The following is a 21,182-nucleotide window of genomic DNA, read 5'->3' as shown; positions in this document are numbered from 1 at the left end:
AACAATGTTGTCAGACTCACACTCCTGATTTCAAAACTTATGACAAAAATCTCACATCTTATATAAAAGTTAACTCAAATGCATCAAAGACCCAAATGTAAGAACTAAAACCATAAAACTTTTAAGAAATTATGGGTTAAATCTTCATGAACTTGGATTAGGCTATGGTTTCTTAGATTCGACACCAAAAGCAAGAGCAAGAAAATAAAAAGTACATCAACTGGATATCATCAAAAAGAAACACTTTTGTGCTTCAAAGGGTAACACCAAGACAGTAAAAAGAATAACCCAAAGAATGGAAGAAATTTTTTTTTTGCAAACTGTTTATATGATAAGAGACTTGCATCTAGAATATATAAAGAACTTGTACAATTCTATAAAAAATTTTAAAATGGATGAGCAGAGGATATGAGCAGACAGTCCCCCAAAGAAGATATACAAATGGCCAATAAACACATGAAAAGATACTCAACATCATCAGACACCAGGGAAATGGAAATCAAAACCACAATGACATGCCACTTCACACCCACTAGGATGGCTAGAATAAAAACAGAATCTCAAGTGTGTGTGAATATTTAGAGAAATTGAACCCTTACACATTGCTGGTGAGAATGTAAAATAGTGCTGCCATTTTGGAAAATATCCTGGTAATTCCTCCAACGGTACCATACGACCCAGTAATTCAAGTCCTATGTATATAATCCAAGAGAAAGGAAAACCTCTGTAAACACAAAAACGTGTACATGAATGTTCATAGCAGCGTTAATCCAAAACCCCAAAGTGGAAACAGCTGACCTATCCATCAGTTAAGGAATAGATAAGCAAAATGTTGTATATACAGTGGAATGTAATTCAGCAGTAAAAAGAAAGGAAGTACTAAAATCTTCCACCACGTGGATGAACCTTGAAAACACTAAGAAGTCAGTCACAAAGAATCACATATTGCATGATTCCATTTATGTGAAATGCCCAGAATAAGCAAATCTATAAAGAAAGTAGATTTCTTGCTTGCCAAGGATGGTGGGGAGGTGTGGAGACTTTGGGGGATGGTGACTAAGGTGGGTGAGATCTTTTAGGAATATGTCTGAGGACGTTTTAAAATTGATGCTGGTGCTACATGCATGACTCTGAATATGCTAAAAGCCATTGGATTGTACACTTTAAATGGGTAAATTGTTTATTTCAGCCAAATTGTTTTTAAAAGAGTTTAAAGGCAAATATTCTACTGAAAAGTGATACCCTAGCTGGTAGCACTTTTCCAACTGGCTGAATGCTGGGGTAGTGAGCTCTGGTCCCTTGGTGGGAGCCTGTGTTCCCAAGAGGCAGGCCCTGGGCCTCAGTAAGTTTCCAGTGGGGAGAGATGGAAGAAGAGGGCCCGTGGGAGTGCTGGGGGGCAGCAGGAGGCACGTGGGAAGGTGGGAAGAGACCCGCAGAGAGGAGGGCGGGCCGAGGACACAGGGGCCGTCAGTTCCCGTCTGGTTCCCTGTCTGCTCACCGTGGGGTGTGGAGAAGGTCACAGAAGTGCTCTGTTTGCCTCGTGTCCTCTCGGGAAAGCAGAATCAAGTGCCCCCTGTCTTATGACTCTTCCCTCATCACGGAAGGCGGCAGGGGGGTTCTCGAGTTCTGAAGCTGAGCCCAGCTGCATCAGCTGCTCCTGGTGCCCAGAGGCAGGCCTGGTCCGCCACTGCTACTTATTAGCAGCGGGTCTTAGATGAACCTCTCAGCCCCTGGGGCTCCCTAGTCCTCAGCTGTCAAGTGAGAACAGTAAGTAATGTGACCTGCCTCCCTCAGAGGGTTGGTGGGAGGACCCAGAGTTATCAAGGATGGGAAAGAACTTCCAGGGCTCACTATTGTGAACTGCGGGAAAATGTTCAGGTTCGAAATGACGATATTGGTCCCCTAGCTGGAGTAGCTCTCACCTGTTTATTCTCTCATTAGCATCTGACCCACCCACCATATGCAAATTGGTTGGGGCCAGGAATAAGGGCAGCTGGTGACCACAGAGCGGAGCTCATATAAAAAGCCAAGACAACCAGACTTACAAGCTTAGTCTTCTGGCTTCAGACTCCTCTGCCTTCATCATGCAATCTACAGACAACCTCCTTCCTCCAGGGTGCTGGCCTGTGGAGCCAGGCCAGGATGGTCACTCTGGGCTCACTCTCTTACACAGGGAATTGTGACTCCAAATCCAAAATCAACAGTGTAGGGATGTAAAGTGGGAAATATTCATCTCCAAGAAGATGCGTCCTGCAGATCATAACTGTTTAACTGAGATTACCTCAGGAGGACTCATGGTTTCTACAGATGGCAGCAGTTCTGCGTAGCAGGTGCCACGCAGAATAAAATCTTCACGGCCATACTCCAGAGGCCCCGACATCTTGGAAACCTGCCGTCCAGGTCATCTGGGGACACAGGAGGGGCCAGCACGGCCCAGCAGGGAGACTAAGGAACAGCTCCCCAATGCCTGCTGTCAGAGGTGTGGTGGAGAGCAGAGGGCAAACATGGTGTCATGGACAAGAGAAGGAAGCAGGAATGAGAGCTCGGGGCAGCTCTGGGACCAGGGCTTGGCTCTCGATTACTGCTCTGCGTGCCCAGATGTGGAGCTGCTGGCAGATGTCTAAAGGAGCATCTCTGGGGAGGCAGGGCTCTGCCTTCCAGGCTTTGTAGAGTGAGGTGTGCAGAGGTAGGGATTTGGGTGCTCATAGCAACCAGGATCCATGCTGATTGGTCATTACCAACGTCTATTTCGATTGGTTGGTCCCAAACCTTAGCAATTAAGTGTTTTGAATATCACTCTTAGTGTAAAGAAATTGCCCTGGTGGTTCAGACGGTAAAGCGTCTGTCTACAATGTGGGAGACCGGGGTTTGATTCCTGGGTTGGGAAGATCCATTGGAGAAGGAAATGGCAATCCACTCCAGCACTCTTGCCTGGAAAATCCCATGGACGGAGGAGCCTGATAGGCTACAGTCCATGGGGTCACAAAGAGTCGGACATGACTGAGCAACTTCACTTTCACTTTCTTAGTGTATAACCTCTGTACTAAAATCACTTTGGCTAAATGGCCAAAGTGTCAAAAACTAAGGCAGGCGGCTCCCTATTCTGATCCCTCTTTGGGTTAAATACACTTCCCCCAGTGCACTGCTTCCTAATCCATCCATTTGGACAAGTTTATTCAAATAAAGGCTTTCTGAACTTTTCCTCTTCTTCACTCCTTCAATTTGTATCTTAGAAGAGAAAATAAAACATGGTCAACTGTCTCAATAAAATTTACTGTTAGTGAAACTGAACAGGACTCTGTGGGGTTCCTGGGAGTGGAAGCCATTCTGTGTCCCCCATTTCTTATTTGTAGGAAATAGGCTTCAGCCTCCATGACCTTCTTTGAGTTCTAGAGGGCAGGTTCAAAGAGTTGCTAATAGGGATGGGAGGGGATGCAGAGACGAGAGTTGCATCAAGAAACGACAGTGCAGGCTTGGGGCAGGGGCCCGGTTCTGCCTCAAAGGATACACATGGTATCTTTGAACTCGTCTACAGAACTGAAACTTCCAGCAAGTGGGAGATGTTAACTTGATGAAGCATTCTTCATTCCAGAAAGAAGGTCACAGTTTGATAACCTCAAGAACCAGAGACGCTTATCAAGAGACCACCTGAGGTCAGATTAAAGAAACGCAGTGAAAGTCAAAGTTGCTCAGTCCTGTCTGACTCTCTGCGACCCCATGGAGTGTAGCCTGCCAGGCTCCTCTGTCCATGGAATTCTCCAGGCAAGAATACTGGAGTGGGTGGCCGTTCCCTTTTGCAGGGGATCTTCCCAACCCAGGTCTCCTGTATTGCATGTAGATTCTTTACCATCTGAGCCACCAGACCCCACACAAACCCTGATCCTTATTAGCAACCTCCTCCCACCCCAACCACTGCTATAAAACTCCTCACCAAATACCCCCCAGCCTGGGACCGGGTTTGATTTGAGATTTGAGAGCATGAGCCTGCATGTCGCCCTTTGCCTGGCAAGGCAATAAAGCTTTTCTACTTCACCTAAAACTCTGAGAATCGATTCGGCACTGGTGCACAGAGGCTGAGTTTTGGCGTCATTAGTGGTCAAATTTCAGGTGTCATAATTCCCTCCAATGGTGATTCATAATCATAGTAAAAAAAAAAAAGAGCCACTGTTTACTGAGTCCTTCCAAGATAGCTGACACACACATTACACGCATCATCTTCTCGACTCTTGCACGGCCCTGAGAAGTAGAATCGATCATGAGAGGATGGAGCCAGCCATCAGAGGCTTGTGAGGAAGGTAAAGTAATTTGCTCAGGATTCCATGGCAGCAGTTAGCATCTGGCCACCCTGCCTCTGAGGGGAGCAGTTCTGCTTCCCAGGGGATGGCACAGCCAGAAGAGCCTGCCCCACGTTCCCGTGGAGCCAGTGGCCAAAGCACAGCTGCCACCCTGGGTGGGGAGGTAAGATTTACACACTCAACAGCACGGGCACCTCCAGGCAGAATGCAGACAAGGGTCAGCATGTCCAGCCTCCTGGGCCAGATGCCACGGTGCTTGACCCGGCTCTCTCAGAGGCCAAATGATCTGAGTTTACCTATTTTTGCAATAAACATGTTTTTGCAAGCTTACTCGTCCCACCCAGCAAACAAACTTCCCCAGCTTCCTACCTGAAGAGATCACTGGGACAAAAAAGAATCTGTCTGCCAGTGCAGGAGACACAGGTTCGATCCCTGGTCTGGGAAGATCCCACACGCTGCAGAGCAACTAAGCTCGTGCGCCCCAGCCACTAAGCCTGTGCTCTAGAGCCTGGGAGCTACCACTGCTGAGCCCTCACACCACAATCACAGAGGCTCGCAGGCTCTAGACCCCATGCTCCACAACAAGAGAAGCCGCTGCAGTGAGAAGTCTGCGTGCTGCAACTCTCACTGTTGCAGAGAGCCCCTGCTCGCTGCTGCTGCTGCTGCGAAGTCGCTTCAGTCCTGTCCGACTCTCTTCGACCCCATAGACGGCAGCCCACCAGGCTGTCCCGTCCCTGGGATTCTCCAGGCAAGAATACTGGAGTGGGTTGCCATTTCCTTCTCCACCCTGCTCACTGCAACTGGAAAAAAGCCCTCGCAGCAATGAAGACCCAGCACAGCCACAAATAAAGTATTTTTAAAAAGTGTGCATGTTTATATTGTACTTTTGGAATGACTGGGGAAAAAAAAACACCATGTATAGTCCAGTCGTTAGCATTTTGGAGTTTTTACTTCTCATCTGTTTTTTATATATCTTTCTTCTCTGCTTGCTTTAAACTCTTATGATCATACCATCTATCCAATGCTGTATCTTCCTTTCTAAACCCAATCCTTATTACATATACAGTTTCTATGTTATTCTAAACTCTTCAAAATCACCATTGAAAATGGTTGTATATCTTTCTATTTAGTGGATGGACATAGTCTACTTAACCATGCCGTAACCTCCAACATAAATGTGTTAAGTTTAAATTTTCATGTCTCAGGTTTTCTTTAAGTAAAGAGGTACTGTTTGCCAAGATCTAAGTTCCATGTATCTAGGAATCATAGTTGGTTATGCAGCTTGAATTGGGATTTTTTACTTGGGGATGAATTTAAAACTGTACTGAGGTAGAATGAGAGGATACTATAGACAATGTCCCTGAATCTCAACAAAGCATTTAGCTCAATCTCTCAGGATGTCTTTGTGGACAGTGAAGAAACATGGGTCAGACCACTATAAAATGATGTAAATTCACAAGTGGTTGGACAGCTAAACCCAAAGTATTCTGGCTTAGGGTCACTGTCACCCTGGAAGGAAGTAGCTGGTGGCCATGAGACTAAGCCTTTCACCTAATCTCTTCACACATTTTAAAATCAGTGATATGGGTGAAGTCATAGAAAATTGGCTTGTGAATTATGAAGCTGTATGGGATAAGATTATGTGATAGAGCAAAGAGCCAAAAGACCTTGTCAGGCTGAAATATTTGCTGGAAGCCAAGAAGAGAGAGAAGGGAGAAAGGCAAAGTTTTGTACTTGGGCTAAAAATCAATGATATAAATGTGAATAAACAAACAAACATACATACATGTCGCTCAGTCGTGTCTGACTCTTTGCGACCCCATGGACTGTAGCCTACCAGGCTCCTCCATCCATGGGATTTTCCAGGCAAGAGTACTGGAGTGGGTTGCCATTTCCTTCTCCAGGGGATCTTCCCCACCCCGGGATCAAACCTGGGTCTCCCACATTGCAGGCAGACGCTTTACCCTCTAAGCCACCAGGGAAGCCCATGAATGTGAATAGGGAATACCAAACTTATTAGAAGTTAGTTGGCTACAACCTCAATATGAGCCAATAGAGTGACATGGCTGCCCCACAGAGTATCAGCACAAATACACTGACTACACTAAAGCCTTTGACTATGTGGATCACAGCAAACTGTGGACAATTCTTAAAGAGATGGGGATACCAGACCATCTTAGCTGCCTCCTGAGAAACATGTATGGAAGTCAAGAGCAACAGTTAGAGCTGGACATGGAATAATGGACTGGCTCAAAACTGGGAAAGGAGTACGGCAAGGCTGTATATTGTCACCCTGCTTATTTAGCTTATATGCAGAGTACATCATGCGAAATTCCAGGTTGGAGGAAGCACAAGCTGGAATCAAGATTGCTGGTAGAAATATCAATAACCTCAGATATGCAGATGACACCTCTCTAATGGCAGAAAGTGAAGAGGAGCTAAGGAGCCTCTTGGTGAAGGTGAAAGAGGAGAATGAAGAAGCTGTTTAAAACTTGACATTCAAAAAACTAAGATCATGGCATCCAGTCCCATCACTTCATGGCAAATAGATGGGGAAACAATGGAAGCAGTGACAGACTTTATTTATTTGGCTCCAAAATCACTGCAGATGGTGATGGCAGCCATGAAATTAAAAGACACTTGCTCCTTAGAAGAAAAGCTATGACCAACCTAGACACCATATGAAAAAGCAGAGACATCACTTTGTCAACAAAGGTCCATCTTTTCAAAGCTATAGTTTTTCCAGTAGTCATGTACAGATGTTAGAGTTGGACCATAAAGAAGGCTGAGCGCTGAAGAATTGATGCTTTCAAACTGTGGTGTTGGAGAAGACTCTTGAGAGTCCCTTGGACTGCAAGGAGATCCAACCAGTCCATCCTAAAGGAAATCAGTCCTGAATATTCATTTGAAGGACTGATGCTGAAGCTCCAATACTTTAGCCACCTGATGCGAAGAGCTGACTCATTGGAAAAGACCCTGATGCTGGGAAAGATTGAAGGCGGGAGAAGGGTTGGATGGCATCACTGACTCGATGGACATGAATCTGAGCCAACTCCAGGAGATGGTGAAGGACAGGGAAATGTGGCATGCTGCAGTCCATGTGGTCGCAGAGTCGGACACGACTGAGTGACTGAACAGCAACAACAAAATACCAACAACATGAACGGAGAGTCATTTATGGAGCAGAGATGTCACGTTCCCACTGACTCCACAAGGTATCTGTTCTGGAAGACTTTAGGAAAGGGTGTGACAAGTAGGTCAGTCAGTGAAAGGACAGTCGGAATATATGACCTTTGGAAACACTGTCATCTAAATAGCCAACAAGGCAGTATGCTCAGTGGATAAAGCATGACCTCTGAAGGCACCATGAGGTGGTTATTCTATTAGGCTTTGAAACTTTTAAACCCAACTCTGCCATTTACTAGCTGGGGGACCTGGCACAAGTTACTGTCTGTGCCTCAGCGTATTCATCTGATGAATGAGATACTCTTTCCTAAGGGCCCTACTATCTATTAGGGTAGAGGCATCATCATAAACATTTTAGATAAATAATCACAGTGGCATGGGGTTAACTGTTATGGACAACCAGAGGAAGGTGTGATTAACTCCCTGGAGAGCTGGGTGAAGCTTTACAGAATTGGGGCTTTTGAGTGGAGTTTGCAGGGATAATTAGGGGTGTATGTGGGAGCAGAGGGAACAGTGTGGGGGACTAGACCTGTCACCAAGTATTTTCCAGCAAATGCTGAGAAGTCAGTGATACAGCACAAGATAATTGGGTGGCAGCAAATGAAGCTACAGATAAAGTTGGTTCTCTCCCAGCTCCAAGTGTACTGCTGATTGAGAAGCTACCCATGAATGTAAGGGTAGGCATAGCAATCTGATGCTCCCCTTGAGCCTTCTGTTTCTATACTGCTGTCTTCTCAATAGACTACCACGGTAAAGGATGAAGAAAGAAATCACATTTCAGGAGAAAATGAAAAAGGATTTGATCCAATTTTCTAATCCTCCTTCTTCACTATAAACACAGGAATATCTGCCTATAGAATAAGTGTGTCATGTTCCTGAGACATTTATAACCTTGGAGTCCCTAAGTAGAGAGACTGGAGTCAGTACTGGAGCAATTGGGATCCTTCCCACCAAGACTGAAGGGACAGAAGATGCTATCTGGAAGGAGTTCCCTTCCCAGCACATATCCTAAGCAAAAATGATGGAGGAAAACATTATTCAACACTGATCTCCCAGACTCTCCATTTCATTACATTTAATAACAATCATTAAGCATGCTACAGGGATGTAGATATAAGTCATCAACACTTCCTCCAAGGTGCTTGTGTGCTAGCTTTAAAAGATTCACAGCCACACAGAGCCTTACATCATTAAATGTTAGGGCTGGCCATTTCTGATCATGATGGAGTAACCAGTGCTGGATTTGCCCTCCTGCTGAAATCAAGTATAAAACAAATATACACAGCAGTTTTTAGGGATTCAACAATAGAGTCCCTTGGACTGCAAGGAGATCCAACCAGTCCATCCTAAAGGAAGTTAGTCCTGAATATTCATTGGAAGGACTGATGCTGAAGCTGAAACTCCAATACTTCAACCACTTGATGGGAAGAACTGACTCACTGGAAAAGACCCTGATTCTGGGAAAGATTGAAGGTGGGAGGAGAAGGGGACGACAGAGGATGAGATGGTTGGATGGCATCACCTACTCAATGGACATGAGTTTGAGTAAACTCCGGGAGTTAGTGATGGACTAACTGGAAGCCTGGCGTGCTGCAATCCATGGGGTCGCAGAGAGTTGGACACGACTGAGTGACTGAACTGAATAGGCTATACAGGATCCCTGAAAAAAGGGAAAGAAACACATCAGGTGAGCTTCGTGTTCACCTGGCACTCTGCCTGAGTAGATTTCCAACCACCACACAGGAAGGGGGAATAAAGCAGAGTACAGCTGTCCTACCGAGTTGAGGAATTAGAGGCTGGGGTCTGCAGCTACAGAAGCACTGGAGCCCGTGGGGCAGGATACTGGAGAGGAAGGAGCTTCATAGGGGACATGCTCAGGAGTTTGTAGAGGGGGGAGATCCCCCACAGATCTCTGGCCGAAGGCTGGTCTGCCCATACACAGGGTGAGATCTAGCGAAGAGTAGTTACTTTGGAACTTAGAGCAGAACGCGGATAGTAGAAGTTGCAGAAACCCTGGAAACGTAGGCGTTTCAATCTAGCCAGAGGGAGGAAACTCCTTATTCACATTCCAGACATTCAAGTGAGACAACAGCAAGGTCATACCACAGGAGTAAGGATCACATTCTGGAGTCAGGTCCACGCTAGGCCTGCCCTGTCGAAGCATGAACCCAAGCCTCAGCGGGATCAAGGATCCCATAATTCACTACGGGTGAATTAACTCCCCGTCAGAACAAAATTCAACACTTATTAAAGGAAAACAGTATAATTCAAGCTCCTTTCAGGGTAGCAACTGTAATATCCACAAACAACCAAAAATTACTAGAAATGCGGAGGAGCAGGAAAAGTGACCCAAATTCAAGGAAAACAATAGGAAACAGATGCTGAGATGTCCCAGATGTTCAAATTAGTAAAGACTTTAAAGCAGGTATTATATGTTCAAGAACGTAAAGAAAAATATGATCTCAGTGAGTGAAAAGATGGGGAAATCCCAGTATATAAGTGGAAACTATGAAAAAGAAGCAAATAGAAATTGTAGGAAAGTACAGCATCCAAAATGAAAACTTCATCCAATGAGCTTAACAGCAAATTAAAGATGGCAGAAGAAAAGGTCAAGGAAGTTGAAGACAGAACCATAGATATTATCCATTCTGAAAAAGAGGAAAAAGATTGGAGGACAAACTTTTGCGACATACCAAGCTGAGTAACACACGTATAATCAGAGCCTGGAAGGAGAAGAGAAAATGGGGACAGGAAAAAAATGATTGCTGAAAATATCCCAAATATGGTGGGGGAAAATACAGGTATCTGAGAAGTTCAATGAATTATCTAAATGGGATAAGTACAAAGAAAACCATACCTGGGCACACCACAATCAAGCTTCTGGAAGTTAAAGATCAAGAAAGAATCTTGAAAGCAGTTAAGAGAGAAAAATACATTACATATGGAGGAACAATGATCCATATGAAGACCTTCTCTTGAGAAACATTAGGGATAGGAAATAAAGCATGGACATTTTTAAGTGCTGAAAGAGAAAAATATAGATTCAGAGCTTTCTGTCCTGGGAAAACAAACTTTTTAAATGAGAGAGAAATAAAGACACTTTCTAGATAAAAGAATTTGTCCCCAGAAAGCCTGAACTACATAAAATACTAGCCACTCTCTAGCATTCCTAGCAAGAAGGCTGACTTCCTGCTTCTTGAATTCTCCTAGAGCTTTGGAGCTCACCGTAGGAGATGGCAGCTCTAATTGTGAGTAGGTGAGTGAGTAGGCGGGTGTTGACAGGAAGGAGGGAGGTGGTGATCTCTCTGCGCTATTTAATCAACCATTCACCCCCCAGTGGAGAACCAGACCCAGGTGTATGGGAAGGACGAACTTTGACATTCAGAGAAAGGCAGAAAAGGATGACAGGTACGCACTGGGACAGTTAGGCCAGCTGTCAGTAAGGAAATACCTGCAGACTGGCTGGGAAGTAGCCACTGCTCCGAGCTCCGTTCCCTCGCTCATCACCTTGGCCTCATTCCCAGATACTCCCAGACGTCCCTACGATGGAGCAATGAAGGATCAACTTCTGGCAAGCAGGGCACCTCCAGGACTCTGCCAGCTTCCTTTCGAATTGGTTGATGCTTGGGCCATGCCAGTTATTAAAGGTTTACGATGTCACCACTGGAGCTAAGTGGGGTTGCTTCCCTGTGTGTAGGACTCTGGCAGTGGGTAGAGAAGGACCAGAGGAGGCCTAGGGACAGAATGAAGACTCTGCTCCTGGGGCCAGGGGCGGGGGCGGGGGGTGTGCAGTAGGAACCAGGGAAGCTCTGAAAGCCACCAAAATCAACTTTCCCAGGTCAGCCTGAGGTTTCAGGGACACTTGACTCTAGAACAACCTCTGTTCTAATCCCCTAGGTCATAGTTTTCCATTTTAAAATGTGATATTTCATAACCTTTTAAATAAACCTTTTCACCTCCACTGATTGAGAATAATGTTCTTAGCAGCTTAAGAACTTCTAGCTGGGCCCCCAGCAAGTTGTCCTTCAATGAGTCCACTTTCTCATGAAACCTTGGACCTCAGGAGTGGCTGGCCCCTCCCAGTGCCTGCACTGTGGACCCCGGTCCTTTTCTGGGATGACAGGCAAGCCCCTCCTCCCTTCCTGCACCTACATATCTGCATCTTCAAGGTGGAGGCCATGCAAAATAAAGGCACACAGAACAACAAATGGACAGTCTCTTGATCAGCGACAAAGACTCTATTTCAGCCACAGAAATGGACATTTCTCCTCCTAGGTTCAGGTTCAAAGGAATCTGTGTGTCTGCCTAGGCAGGCAGAGGAGGGTTATCTTGGCCTAGACAGACAAGAAGCCATCAAAGGCAGGCAGAGTGGCCCAGAGGAGGAGGAGGTGTGGTAGATCAACACAATCTCACCAGCAAAAACACAGCTAATCAAAGCTCTATGCACAGCCTTTGGAAGCTGCCTGATACATTTTCCATCATGTACCTCTTCGCCTCCTTTGGGACCTTGAACCACAAGTCTTAACAAACTGCAGTAATTTGCTGAGCCCTCAATCAGTCTCGCTGAACTGTGAAAGCAATGTCTTGTCTTTAAATAACATCTAGTGAGGTAGTTTACACCAGGATAAAAACCATGTTTTCTAAAATCATTTCTTGTATCACCTTGTTGTTTTTTTGCAAGTCTGTCTGACTCTTTGCGACCCTATGGACTGTAGCCAGACAGGCTCCTCTGTCCATGGGATTTTCCAGGAAAGAATACTGGAGTGTCATACCACTTCCTTCTCTAGGGGATCTTCCTGACCCAAGGATCAAACCCATGTCTCCTGCTTGGCAGGCAGATTCTTTACCACTGAGCCACCTGGGAAGCCCCAGAATCACCTAACTCTTGTTAAAGTCAAACCTAAACAGAACCAGCACTCCTGATGGACTGTTTTTGTGCAGTTTTCCACCAAGCTCAAGGGATGGTGGACCAGGCGGTTTCCAAGTGATGTGACTAAAGCCTTAAAAGTCATCCTGCCTAAAACCATCTTCATAATTCCCCATTACAGTGCCTGATATCGCCACCATTAAGTACCCCTTTTGGTTAAGGTACCTACTTCAAACACACCTATGTTACCTGCGAGGAGTTCTTAGCCTTCTTCATTGAGCTCAAGGTTGAGAACCTCAACTGCACACATCAGCAGATACACCAGGAGTGTCCACTTTCTGGGACTTCTTTGGTGGTCCAGTGGTTACAAATCCACCTTGTAATGGAGGAGACATGGGTTCGATCCCTGGTTGGGGAAATAAGATCGCACGTGCCTTGGAGCAACTAAGCTCTCACTTCACAACTACTGAGCTCATAGCTCAACTAGAGAGTCGGTGCAGCACAACAAAAGACCCCACATGATGCAATGACGATTCCGCGCCCCAACCGAGACTCGACATAACCAAATAAATAGCAAGTATTCAAGAAAAAACTAAAAGGAACACTCACAAAATAAAAGTAGCTTGCTCACAGACAAGCTACTCCACATCTTCAGATCAGTGATGCTTAACAGTTCACCCGCGTGAGAATCACCTGGAGGCATGTTGAACCGCAGCTTGCTGGGCCCCCACGCTGAGTTTCTGATCCCGTAGGTCTGAGATGGGAACCGAGAACCTGCATCTCTAACAAGCGCCCAGGTAAGGCTGATGCTGCTGGTCCAGAGCCACGCTTTGAGGATGATGGTACTAGTTGATTTCTAAGGAAATCTTCATGAGATGCAGAGGCAGAGTGTGAGAACATTCCGATCATGAATTATAAGGTAAGAAGATGGATGGTTCTGAAGTATTGGGTTGGCCAGAAAGCCCAGGTTTTTCCATAACATCCTATGGAACTGTCTGGATCTTAAGAACCTTCTGGCCAACCCAATAGGAAGGGGTAAGGACCCAAAGGCAGGCCAGCCTGGCAGAAAACTTGGACTTGCTTGAATGATCCACCAAGACACATGCTATGGGCCTCTTCCTCTTGCTTTCTTTCCTTTGCAGTTTTCTCTGCTTACTGCTTCCAGGAAAGGCAGGTCCGCTGGCAGCCCCCAGCAAGGACAAAAGATGGTTCCCTCTCCCAGGCCCCTGCCTGGAGGGACATGTTCACACAGCTAATCAGGCTGTCAGTGCCCTGTTCAGCCTTCAGCACCCTCTCCTGGGGGCTCCTGACATTTCTCAGAATTTACACAGAACTTAGTGAAGTCTTAAACTACGTTTTTTCCCTCTTTTGAGCTCATCTACTCCCTAATAGGATAAATTCAAAGGGAAACATGCCTTCCAGCTGCCTCCTCTTGACACACACAAGGAACTAATTAGCAGGCCTGCCGAGGAGGCGGGCAGAAAAGGGTTCATGACAAGAACACAGGCCGGCAGCCGCCCTCAGGAGGTGGGGCCTCCTGGCTTGCCCTTCGGCCATCACGTCAGGCTGTTCAGTGGCTCAGTCATGTCTGACTCTTTGCCACCCCGTGGACTGCAGCATGCCAGGCCCCCCTGTCCGTGGGTCCATATGTCGGTGGAGGGGAAACTGACGTAGGGTGTCTGCCTGGTGTTACCACGGCATCTACTGGGCAAGCGGTTGTTAGTGATTTAGCCTTTCACGCATCAGGAAAGCCTTTGACATCCCTGCTTTCACTGATGCTAACAAGGATCCTATGAAATAAGCAGAAGGGGAATGATGGCCCCATTTGATAGATCAGACAGTTGAGAAGGAGCTCAGAAAAAAACAGTGGACATGGTACTCTAGGCTCAGCCAATCCTTGTGTGGTCTTAAACAGATCTCTTTCCTAGACCTCAGTATTTCCATCTGTCAGATGGAAGAAATGGACCAGGTGATTGGGAGGTCTCCTTATAGATCTCTTATTCTGGGAATGACCTACACAAGGTAAAGGAATTGAGGTCACATGGTGAATGACACAGAGAAACCAGGGGTCCCCCATGCCGTGTCTGATGAGTGAGAGCCGCCAGAGTACCCCTATTGCTACCCACTGCCACATTCTACTGTCGGTGTGGATCAACCAGGGCCTCTAGTTGCCCTCTGCCTTGCAAAATCAAAGACCCTTGAGGTGGTGTGGGAGGGGGTCACGTGCCCATAATGTTTGCTGACTGTAACTTGATGCTCCAAAGGGGTCAGATACCCATTAGAGAAGAGAAGGCCTTTTCCTCCATGAGACAAACACAATGGACACCTTCCCTGGGCCAGGCCCTGTGCTAGACGAGGGGGGATGTGTACGGGAAGGAGACTTGCTGTCCACTCAGGACAGAGTTACAATAAGGACAAGGAGGACCAGCTGCTGCATCCATGTCCAGCTCCTCCCCCCACTTCCTACCCCGCCGTCAGATCACAAAGCCTGTCCCTGACCCTGGGCTGTAACCCACACAAAGGCACTGGCTGCAGCCCAAATGTGCATGAGCTTCTTCGGGGCAAGCGTAGGATCCTTGAAGCTTTCAGAGGGGTCAAGTTTAGAGCCGCTCACATGAAGGCAATCGTCCTCCAAACACACTGGGGAGACCAGGTGCCTACTTCTGACTTCCGTTGGCTGGAAGAATGCCATGCTCTCTCTCTGAGAGTCAAACTGTCTAAGCACATGGAATCAATGACCCCAAAGCTTGCCATCTGCAACATGCTGGCCCATGACAATTCTTCTGTTTGTTCACGACAGTCAACACAATCACCTGGGCCATGTCTCGGGTACAGGATTAGACTCCCTGGAGGAAACTGATATGAACGTGATACAGCCGTCAAGAACCACGGAGCTCTTAGCCTAAGAACACAGAAGACAGTGGCAGAAATACCATAAAGCAGTCAATGGTGGGTGCTAGAAGATCCAGGTTATGGGGGGCGGGGAATTCAAAGGAAGCAAAGACCCAGACAGCCTCCATGGAGGAAATGGCGCATGGGAAGACCATTCATCAAGATGCTAGAAGGCCAAATTCTTGTGTCCCTTCTGCTGCAGTCAGACAAGTAATCTTGAGAAAGCCAGTTCTCTCCATCTTAAAATGGACCATTTGCCCAAAGTGCCTCACGGCATTATGAGAATTAAATGAGAACTGATTTAAATGCAATCAGATAAAGGCACTGAATATAAAGCTTTCGTCATCACTTGGGGAAGAGCAGGGAGGAAGCTAAAAGCAGAGAGCATATGAGGAGGAGGCCGACGGGGGTGGGGACGCCCGCCAAACCCAGGGCTGATGTCAGCTCCTACTGGGCCTGTCACTGGCTCCATGATTTTTTTTTTCTTTTAAACCTCCCACAGTTAATTTTATTGAAGAGAGCCCACAGAAGAGCAAGTCAGAGCATCTAAATTCCTCTGCATCAGGAAAATGAAAGTCCCGACCAGAGAGACGGTGGCTTCCCACCCCTGAGGGACAGGCGCACGGCCAGCGTTGGTGGTCAATGAACCTGAGGCTCCTCCATGGCTCCCAGTGTAGCTCCCAGGCCCCGTGTACTCAGCCAGCACTCTGAGCAGGATGGGGTGGGGGTGTTCCTTACTACTTTCTAAGGGGCTTTGCTTTTATGTTCCATTTTGATTCATAACCTCGATCTAGGGGGGCAGGCAGGGCACATACGATCACCCTTATCAAAGATGGGGAAATAGAGGCTCCCGGGGGTGACTGTGTCCCAGGCAGCATCCCCAGAAGGGAGCCCGGGTCTCCGTCTCCATCACAGCATCACCTCCTCACACCTCCTTAGGAATCACTGCCACAGACACTGCTTGCCCCAACAACCCCCTGCCCTCATTTTCCTGAAAGCCCCCACCATGTGCTGTTTTGCGCCTGTTCCCATAATAGCACTTCACTTGCATCGAAGAAAAGCTCCTTTTATTATTTCCAAACGTCCTGGTTTATTCCAATTCAGAAAGTGGTTTTGTGCATCCCAGAAATAACAGTATCACGGATTCTCTGGTCCTTTTTACCAAATAAGGGCAGATTTGGGTTAAAACCTTCAGTTCAATTGTTTGGAATCACTGCTCCTTTGAAGAAAAGAGAACCAGCACAGGGAATTAGGAAGACAGAAGGGCATGGGATTTTTTTTTTTTTTTTTTTACCGTGGACATTCCTTCCTACAGACTCGGCTGTCAGGTTTGACAGATGGCCTGGCTGCAGGAGTGGGGACAGAGGGCAAGCTCGTGGTTCAGGCGGCACCAGGCAACGAGAGCCAGCTGGGCTGATGCAAGGTCTGAAATCTGAGCTGGATCCCAGGATCCAGCCAGGGAGGGTGGGACAGGGAGCCCTGCCCCCCAGCCCCCTCCCCCCGCCACCCCACTGCCGCTGCACCAGGCAGGTCAGCACCTTTTCTCAGTGTCTGTGACCTGGCTGGAGGCAGATAGGGTGGCAAGGGAGAGCAGAGGAACGGGGCCTCAGAGAGAAGGCCGGAACACGTTCAAGGTCAGAGATGCCCTCCCACTCATTGCCCACCCCAGCCCTGTGGCTGGTAACAGGTTATGATGCACCCATCTCCTGAGGAATGCACTTATTCTCTTGGGTTGGCCAGAAACTTCATTTGGGTGTTTCTGCAAATTGGGACGAACTTTTTGGCTAATCCAGTAGTAAAAATTCATGATCCACAAGTTTTGGCAGGAGGCCGGAAGTCACAGCCACCCCACAGCTCTGTTGAGGGGTGCCTGCCTGAGATGCTCAGAGGCTCCCCTAAAGTCAGAGGAACTGGGGTAAGGAGAACAGAACTTCAGAGAACTCCTAGCTTCTGAAGGGCCCAGTGGATTAGGTAAGAAGAAGTCAGGGGCCTTGAGAACGAGTGTCAGTGTGGCCGGGGCAGCTCTGATCTCTGCAGCTGCTGGTGTGTTTAGCTGACCACCATGTGGGGTCTCAGCACCAACCGGACCCTGTGGCTTCAACATCACACTGCGGGCCCAGGGCATCACGGGACCTGGGAGAGCTGAGCCCCTAGCTGGATAAGGTATGCCGAGAATGAGTTTATCAGATTCACCGTTTGTGCCACTGTCCACAGAGAGAATGGAACACAGAGTGGGGCAACTTTGATGGAAGGAGGAGGCAAGATGAGCCAGAGAGTAAGACTCAAATCCTGGGAGGCCTCCGGGGAGTCCTGAGTAGAGGGTAGGGAGGGGAGGAGGTTAGGCGGATGGCAGGGATAAAACGGTGCCAGAGGCAAATTCACCAGCAGCACATTTTTTTTTTTGGCTGTGCTACACAGCTTACAGGATCCTAGTTCAGCCAGGGATTGAACCCAGGCTGCGGCAGTAAAAGCTTGGAATCCTAACCACTAGACCACTGGGGGAGCTCCCCAGCTGCACAATTATAAAGCCACAGAGTTTAGAACTGGATCATCTAATCCAACCGCCTCCTGTAGAGCCATGAATCATTGGTCATGGCCACGTGGCAGAGGCAAGACTAAGAACCGGACCTCCCCTCTTTCTCGCACCCTCCAGCTTCCCCCTAAGTACTGAGCCCAGTCCTCTGATTCCACTGGGCTAGGAATACCCTCTCGAACACCGAGCGTTCTTGAGGATTCCAAGGACCGCCTGTCTCAGTCATTCCAGCCAGACATACCTTGTGTGAATAGTGCTGATCAACGATCCTCGCCAACCCAAAATCCCCAATCTTGAGCACGAGGTCCTCGGTGCTGATGAAGATGTTGGCGGGCTTCAGGTCCCGGTGCAGCACGTTGGCAGAGTGGATGTACTTGAGCCCCCGGAGCAGCTGGTACATGAACAGCTTGGCGTGCTCCTCGGTCAGCGTGCCCTGCTCCAGCAGGCGTGCCAGGTCGGTCTCCATGTACTCCTGGACGATGTAGGCCACGCTGAACTTGAAGAGCTCGCCCTGCAGGTCGGTGCCCTGGGGCCCCAGCACCTCGTACACCTTCACGATGTTGTCGTGGTCCAGGCGCTGGATAATCTTGATCTCCCGGAGCGCGTGCTTCCTGCTGCGGGCGTCACTCAGGGTGATCTTCTTCACCGCCACCTTCCGGCGGGCCCTGCTGTCCACGGCCGACAGCACCAGCCCGTTGACGCCGAAACCCAGGGGCTGGAAGTCAATGAAGCGCCCGCCCAGGTCATAGCCATAGACGCTGGCGAGGCAGCTGCCCTTCTCGGCCATGGTTGGCTCAGTGGTCAGGCGCTGCCCGTGGGACAGAGGGGCAGTCAGGAAAGACCAAGTCCCAGCTCCTGGCTTCCCCAGCCCTCCTCATTCTGTCAAGTCCCAAGGCTGAAGGATGCCTTTTCTCCTGGTGATGTCACTGCCACCGGCTCTCTGGAGACAAGAGTGGCATCTGTCCATACCCACTGAGCTGCAGAAGTTGGAGGCTCAGGCTGTCCCCTTAGCCTTGCCCTGGGAAGGCTGTCCACCAACTCCTATGTGCCCTGAGCCTCCCTGGAAGCTTAGAATGGCTCATGATTCTTTCAAATACAGTATTTTGGAAAGAAAACCCAGTCCCATTATCTATGTGAATGGAAAGTTTTCTCTCATGATGGACCACAAAGTACAGATGCAGAAACTCTCCCGTTTAAATCCTTTGTTATAAGAGGTTCCTTCTGGCTCAAATGTGCAGCCGTTGCTGAGCTATGTTCCTTTCCTTTTGAAGGTCCAAAGTCTAGTGGTATCACAGCCTCTGGCAGCCTGGGAGCCTCTGGCAGCTGCCCTCCCAGTCCCAAGCAGTATGAAGGGATCCCAACAGTGGATTGAGAGGCTTGTAGGGACTTCTCTGTACCTCTGCCAGCGTTCCTTTCTACCAGCTCCTCTCAGATTCTGAAACCCAAACCAGTCTGTTGAATGTTGGTGAAGAAAGCTGGAGAAATTCAAGCACCTTTCATGAACTCTACACCAAACTGCACCTGAAGTCCCAGACCTGGGTCTCACCTGCCTGGCCTGGATCCTCCGGAGACTTCAGAGGCAGGCAGTGTCCTCTGTCACCCCCTCATCCACATCACCGTGAAGGAGATTGTGTTCTGCTGGACCCAGAGAGGCTGGCAGGAATGCAGCATCTTTCAGACCGAGTCTCCTTCCCTGTCAAAGAGACAATGTTGGGTAAATTTCCACACTTCGGCTTCCAACACCTTCCCACTTGGGTGCCTTTTGTTAACCAGCCCAAGTGTTATTTGATCTGTCCAGCCAGCTGAAACATTGCTTGCTCAGGGGATTCCAGGCTTTGCACTGCCCAAGCCACCCAGCCTGCTGTGTGCAACGCTCCCCTGGAAGAGAGAGAAGATGGATTGATTTGATAAGATCATCAGCTAGTGTGCCTTTAATGTAAATGCCTTCTCCCCTAAGGTTAACATGCACAAGCTGTGGGTGGCAGTGATCAGCTCTGACTTTTGCAAAAATCATTCATTATGCCCTCCAAACACACAGAGCAGCACTAGCGGAGAAGGGTAACAGTAAAAAGGAACTCATTGCAGACGGAAAATAAGGGATCAATAAATTTGTTTTTCTACTTGGACCCCTTTTCTTCCTTCTTTTGCAAATGTCTTTGAATATTTTGAGAGAATTTGCTAAACACAGATTTAATTATTTGTATCTCTTTCTTTCCATGTAATAGCACATGAATGCATACATACAAACTATAAGGAAATTTTATTGCCACCCTAGACAAGGAACTTTCTGCACAGCAAAACAGGACATAGGCTTCTTAGCAGGACAGTAGCATTGGCACGATGAACTGTATTCTTTCTGATAATGGGGACCTCGCTCTAAGGGGTCGAGAAGAGTCGGACACAACTGAATGACTTCACTTTCACTTTTCACTTTCATGCAACGGAGAAGGAAATGGCAACCCACTCCAGTGTTCTTGCCTGGAGAATCCCAGGGACGGGGGAGCCTAGTGGGCTGCCGTATGGGGTCACACAGAGTCGGACACGACTGAAGCAACTTAGCAGCAGCAACAGCAGCAATTCTTGAAAACAATGAGTCAGATCATATCCTGATTGCCCCCTGGTGGTTCCTGACTCAAATTGCAGGCAAAGGACTTCACTGGGGAGGAAAAAAAAAATGGCAAAAATAGCAATTCAGATCTCTGAAGAAAAGACAATATTATAGCTTCTTAGGGAGTCACAGGTTTCCTAAGTTTGTTAAATCTACACATATACAGAGAACAAATACTGTATCCTGTGCAGAAGAGTGAATCTAGCCAGGGCTGCTGCTTCATTCTCTTCATACTGTAGGGTCCCCTATAGGGCTACGTACACATCTGAACTTTGCAGATGGTAAATGAAGCAAGACAATTGTCAACTCAATGCTCTAAAATTAAGAGGACAAATTAGAGGACACAAGTGATCTGAAATGGTAAACAATCAAATGCTCTCTGCTGCTGCTGCTGCTGCTGCTGCTAAGTCGCTTCAGTCGTGTCCGACTCTGTGCGACCCCATAGACGGCAGCCCACCAGGCTCCCCTGTCCCTGGGATTCTCCAGGCAAGAACATTGGAGTGGGTTGCCATTTCCTTCTCCAATGCAGGAAAGTGAAAAGTGAAAGTGAAGTCGCTCAGTTGTGTCCAACTCTTAGACCCCATGGACTGCAGCCTACCAGGCTCCTCCGTCCATGGGATTTTCCAGGCAAGAGTACTGGAGTGGGGTGCCATTGCCTTCTCCGAAATGCTCTCTAAAGACTTCTAATGAAAGGAATTTGCCAAGAATCTGAAACATAATAATTGCTCAACAGATATTATCTGTTGCTGCTAGTCTTAAAAATTCCCTTTACTTGCATAAGATGTACCTGCTATTCTGATG

At 47.7% G+C, this 21,182-nt stretch overlaps 1 protein-coding gene across 3 annotated transcripts in view; it reads right to left on the bottom strand.

Annotated features, from left to right (window-relative positions):
- MAPK4 (mitogen-activated protein kinase 4) overlaps nucleotides 1-21,182 on the bottom strand; it is a 172,654-nt gene that overhangs the window by 43,518 nt on the left and 107,954 nt on the right. For all 3 annotated transcript variants that reach the window (XM_070361725.1, XM_070361727.1, XM_070361726.1), the window contains one exon: nucleotides 18,015-19,466. In XM_070361725.1, coding sequence (XP_070217826.1) covers nucleotides 18,015-18,560 — 546 coding nt within the window. In that variant the 5' untranslated portion in view covers nucleotides 18,561-19,466. The remainder of the gene's footprint in view (nucleotides 1-18,014; nucleotides 19,467-21,182) is intronic.

Source organism: Bos mutus, chromosome 24 (assembly GCF_027580195.1).
Source record: "Bos mutus isolate GX-2022 chromosome 24, NWIPB_WYAK_1.1, whole genome shotgun sequence".
Taxonomy (NCBI): domain Eukaryota; kingdom Metazoa; phylum Chordata; class Mammalia; order Artiodactyla; family Bovidae; genus Bos; species Bos mutus.
Note: the sequence above shows the minus strand (reverse complement) of the source record. Positions and strands in the feature narration are given on the sequence as shown.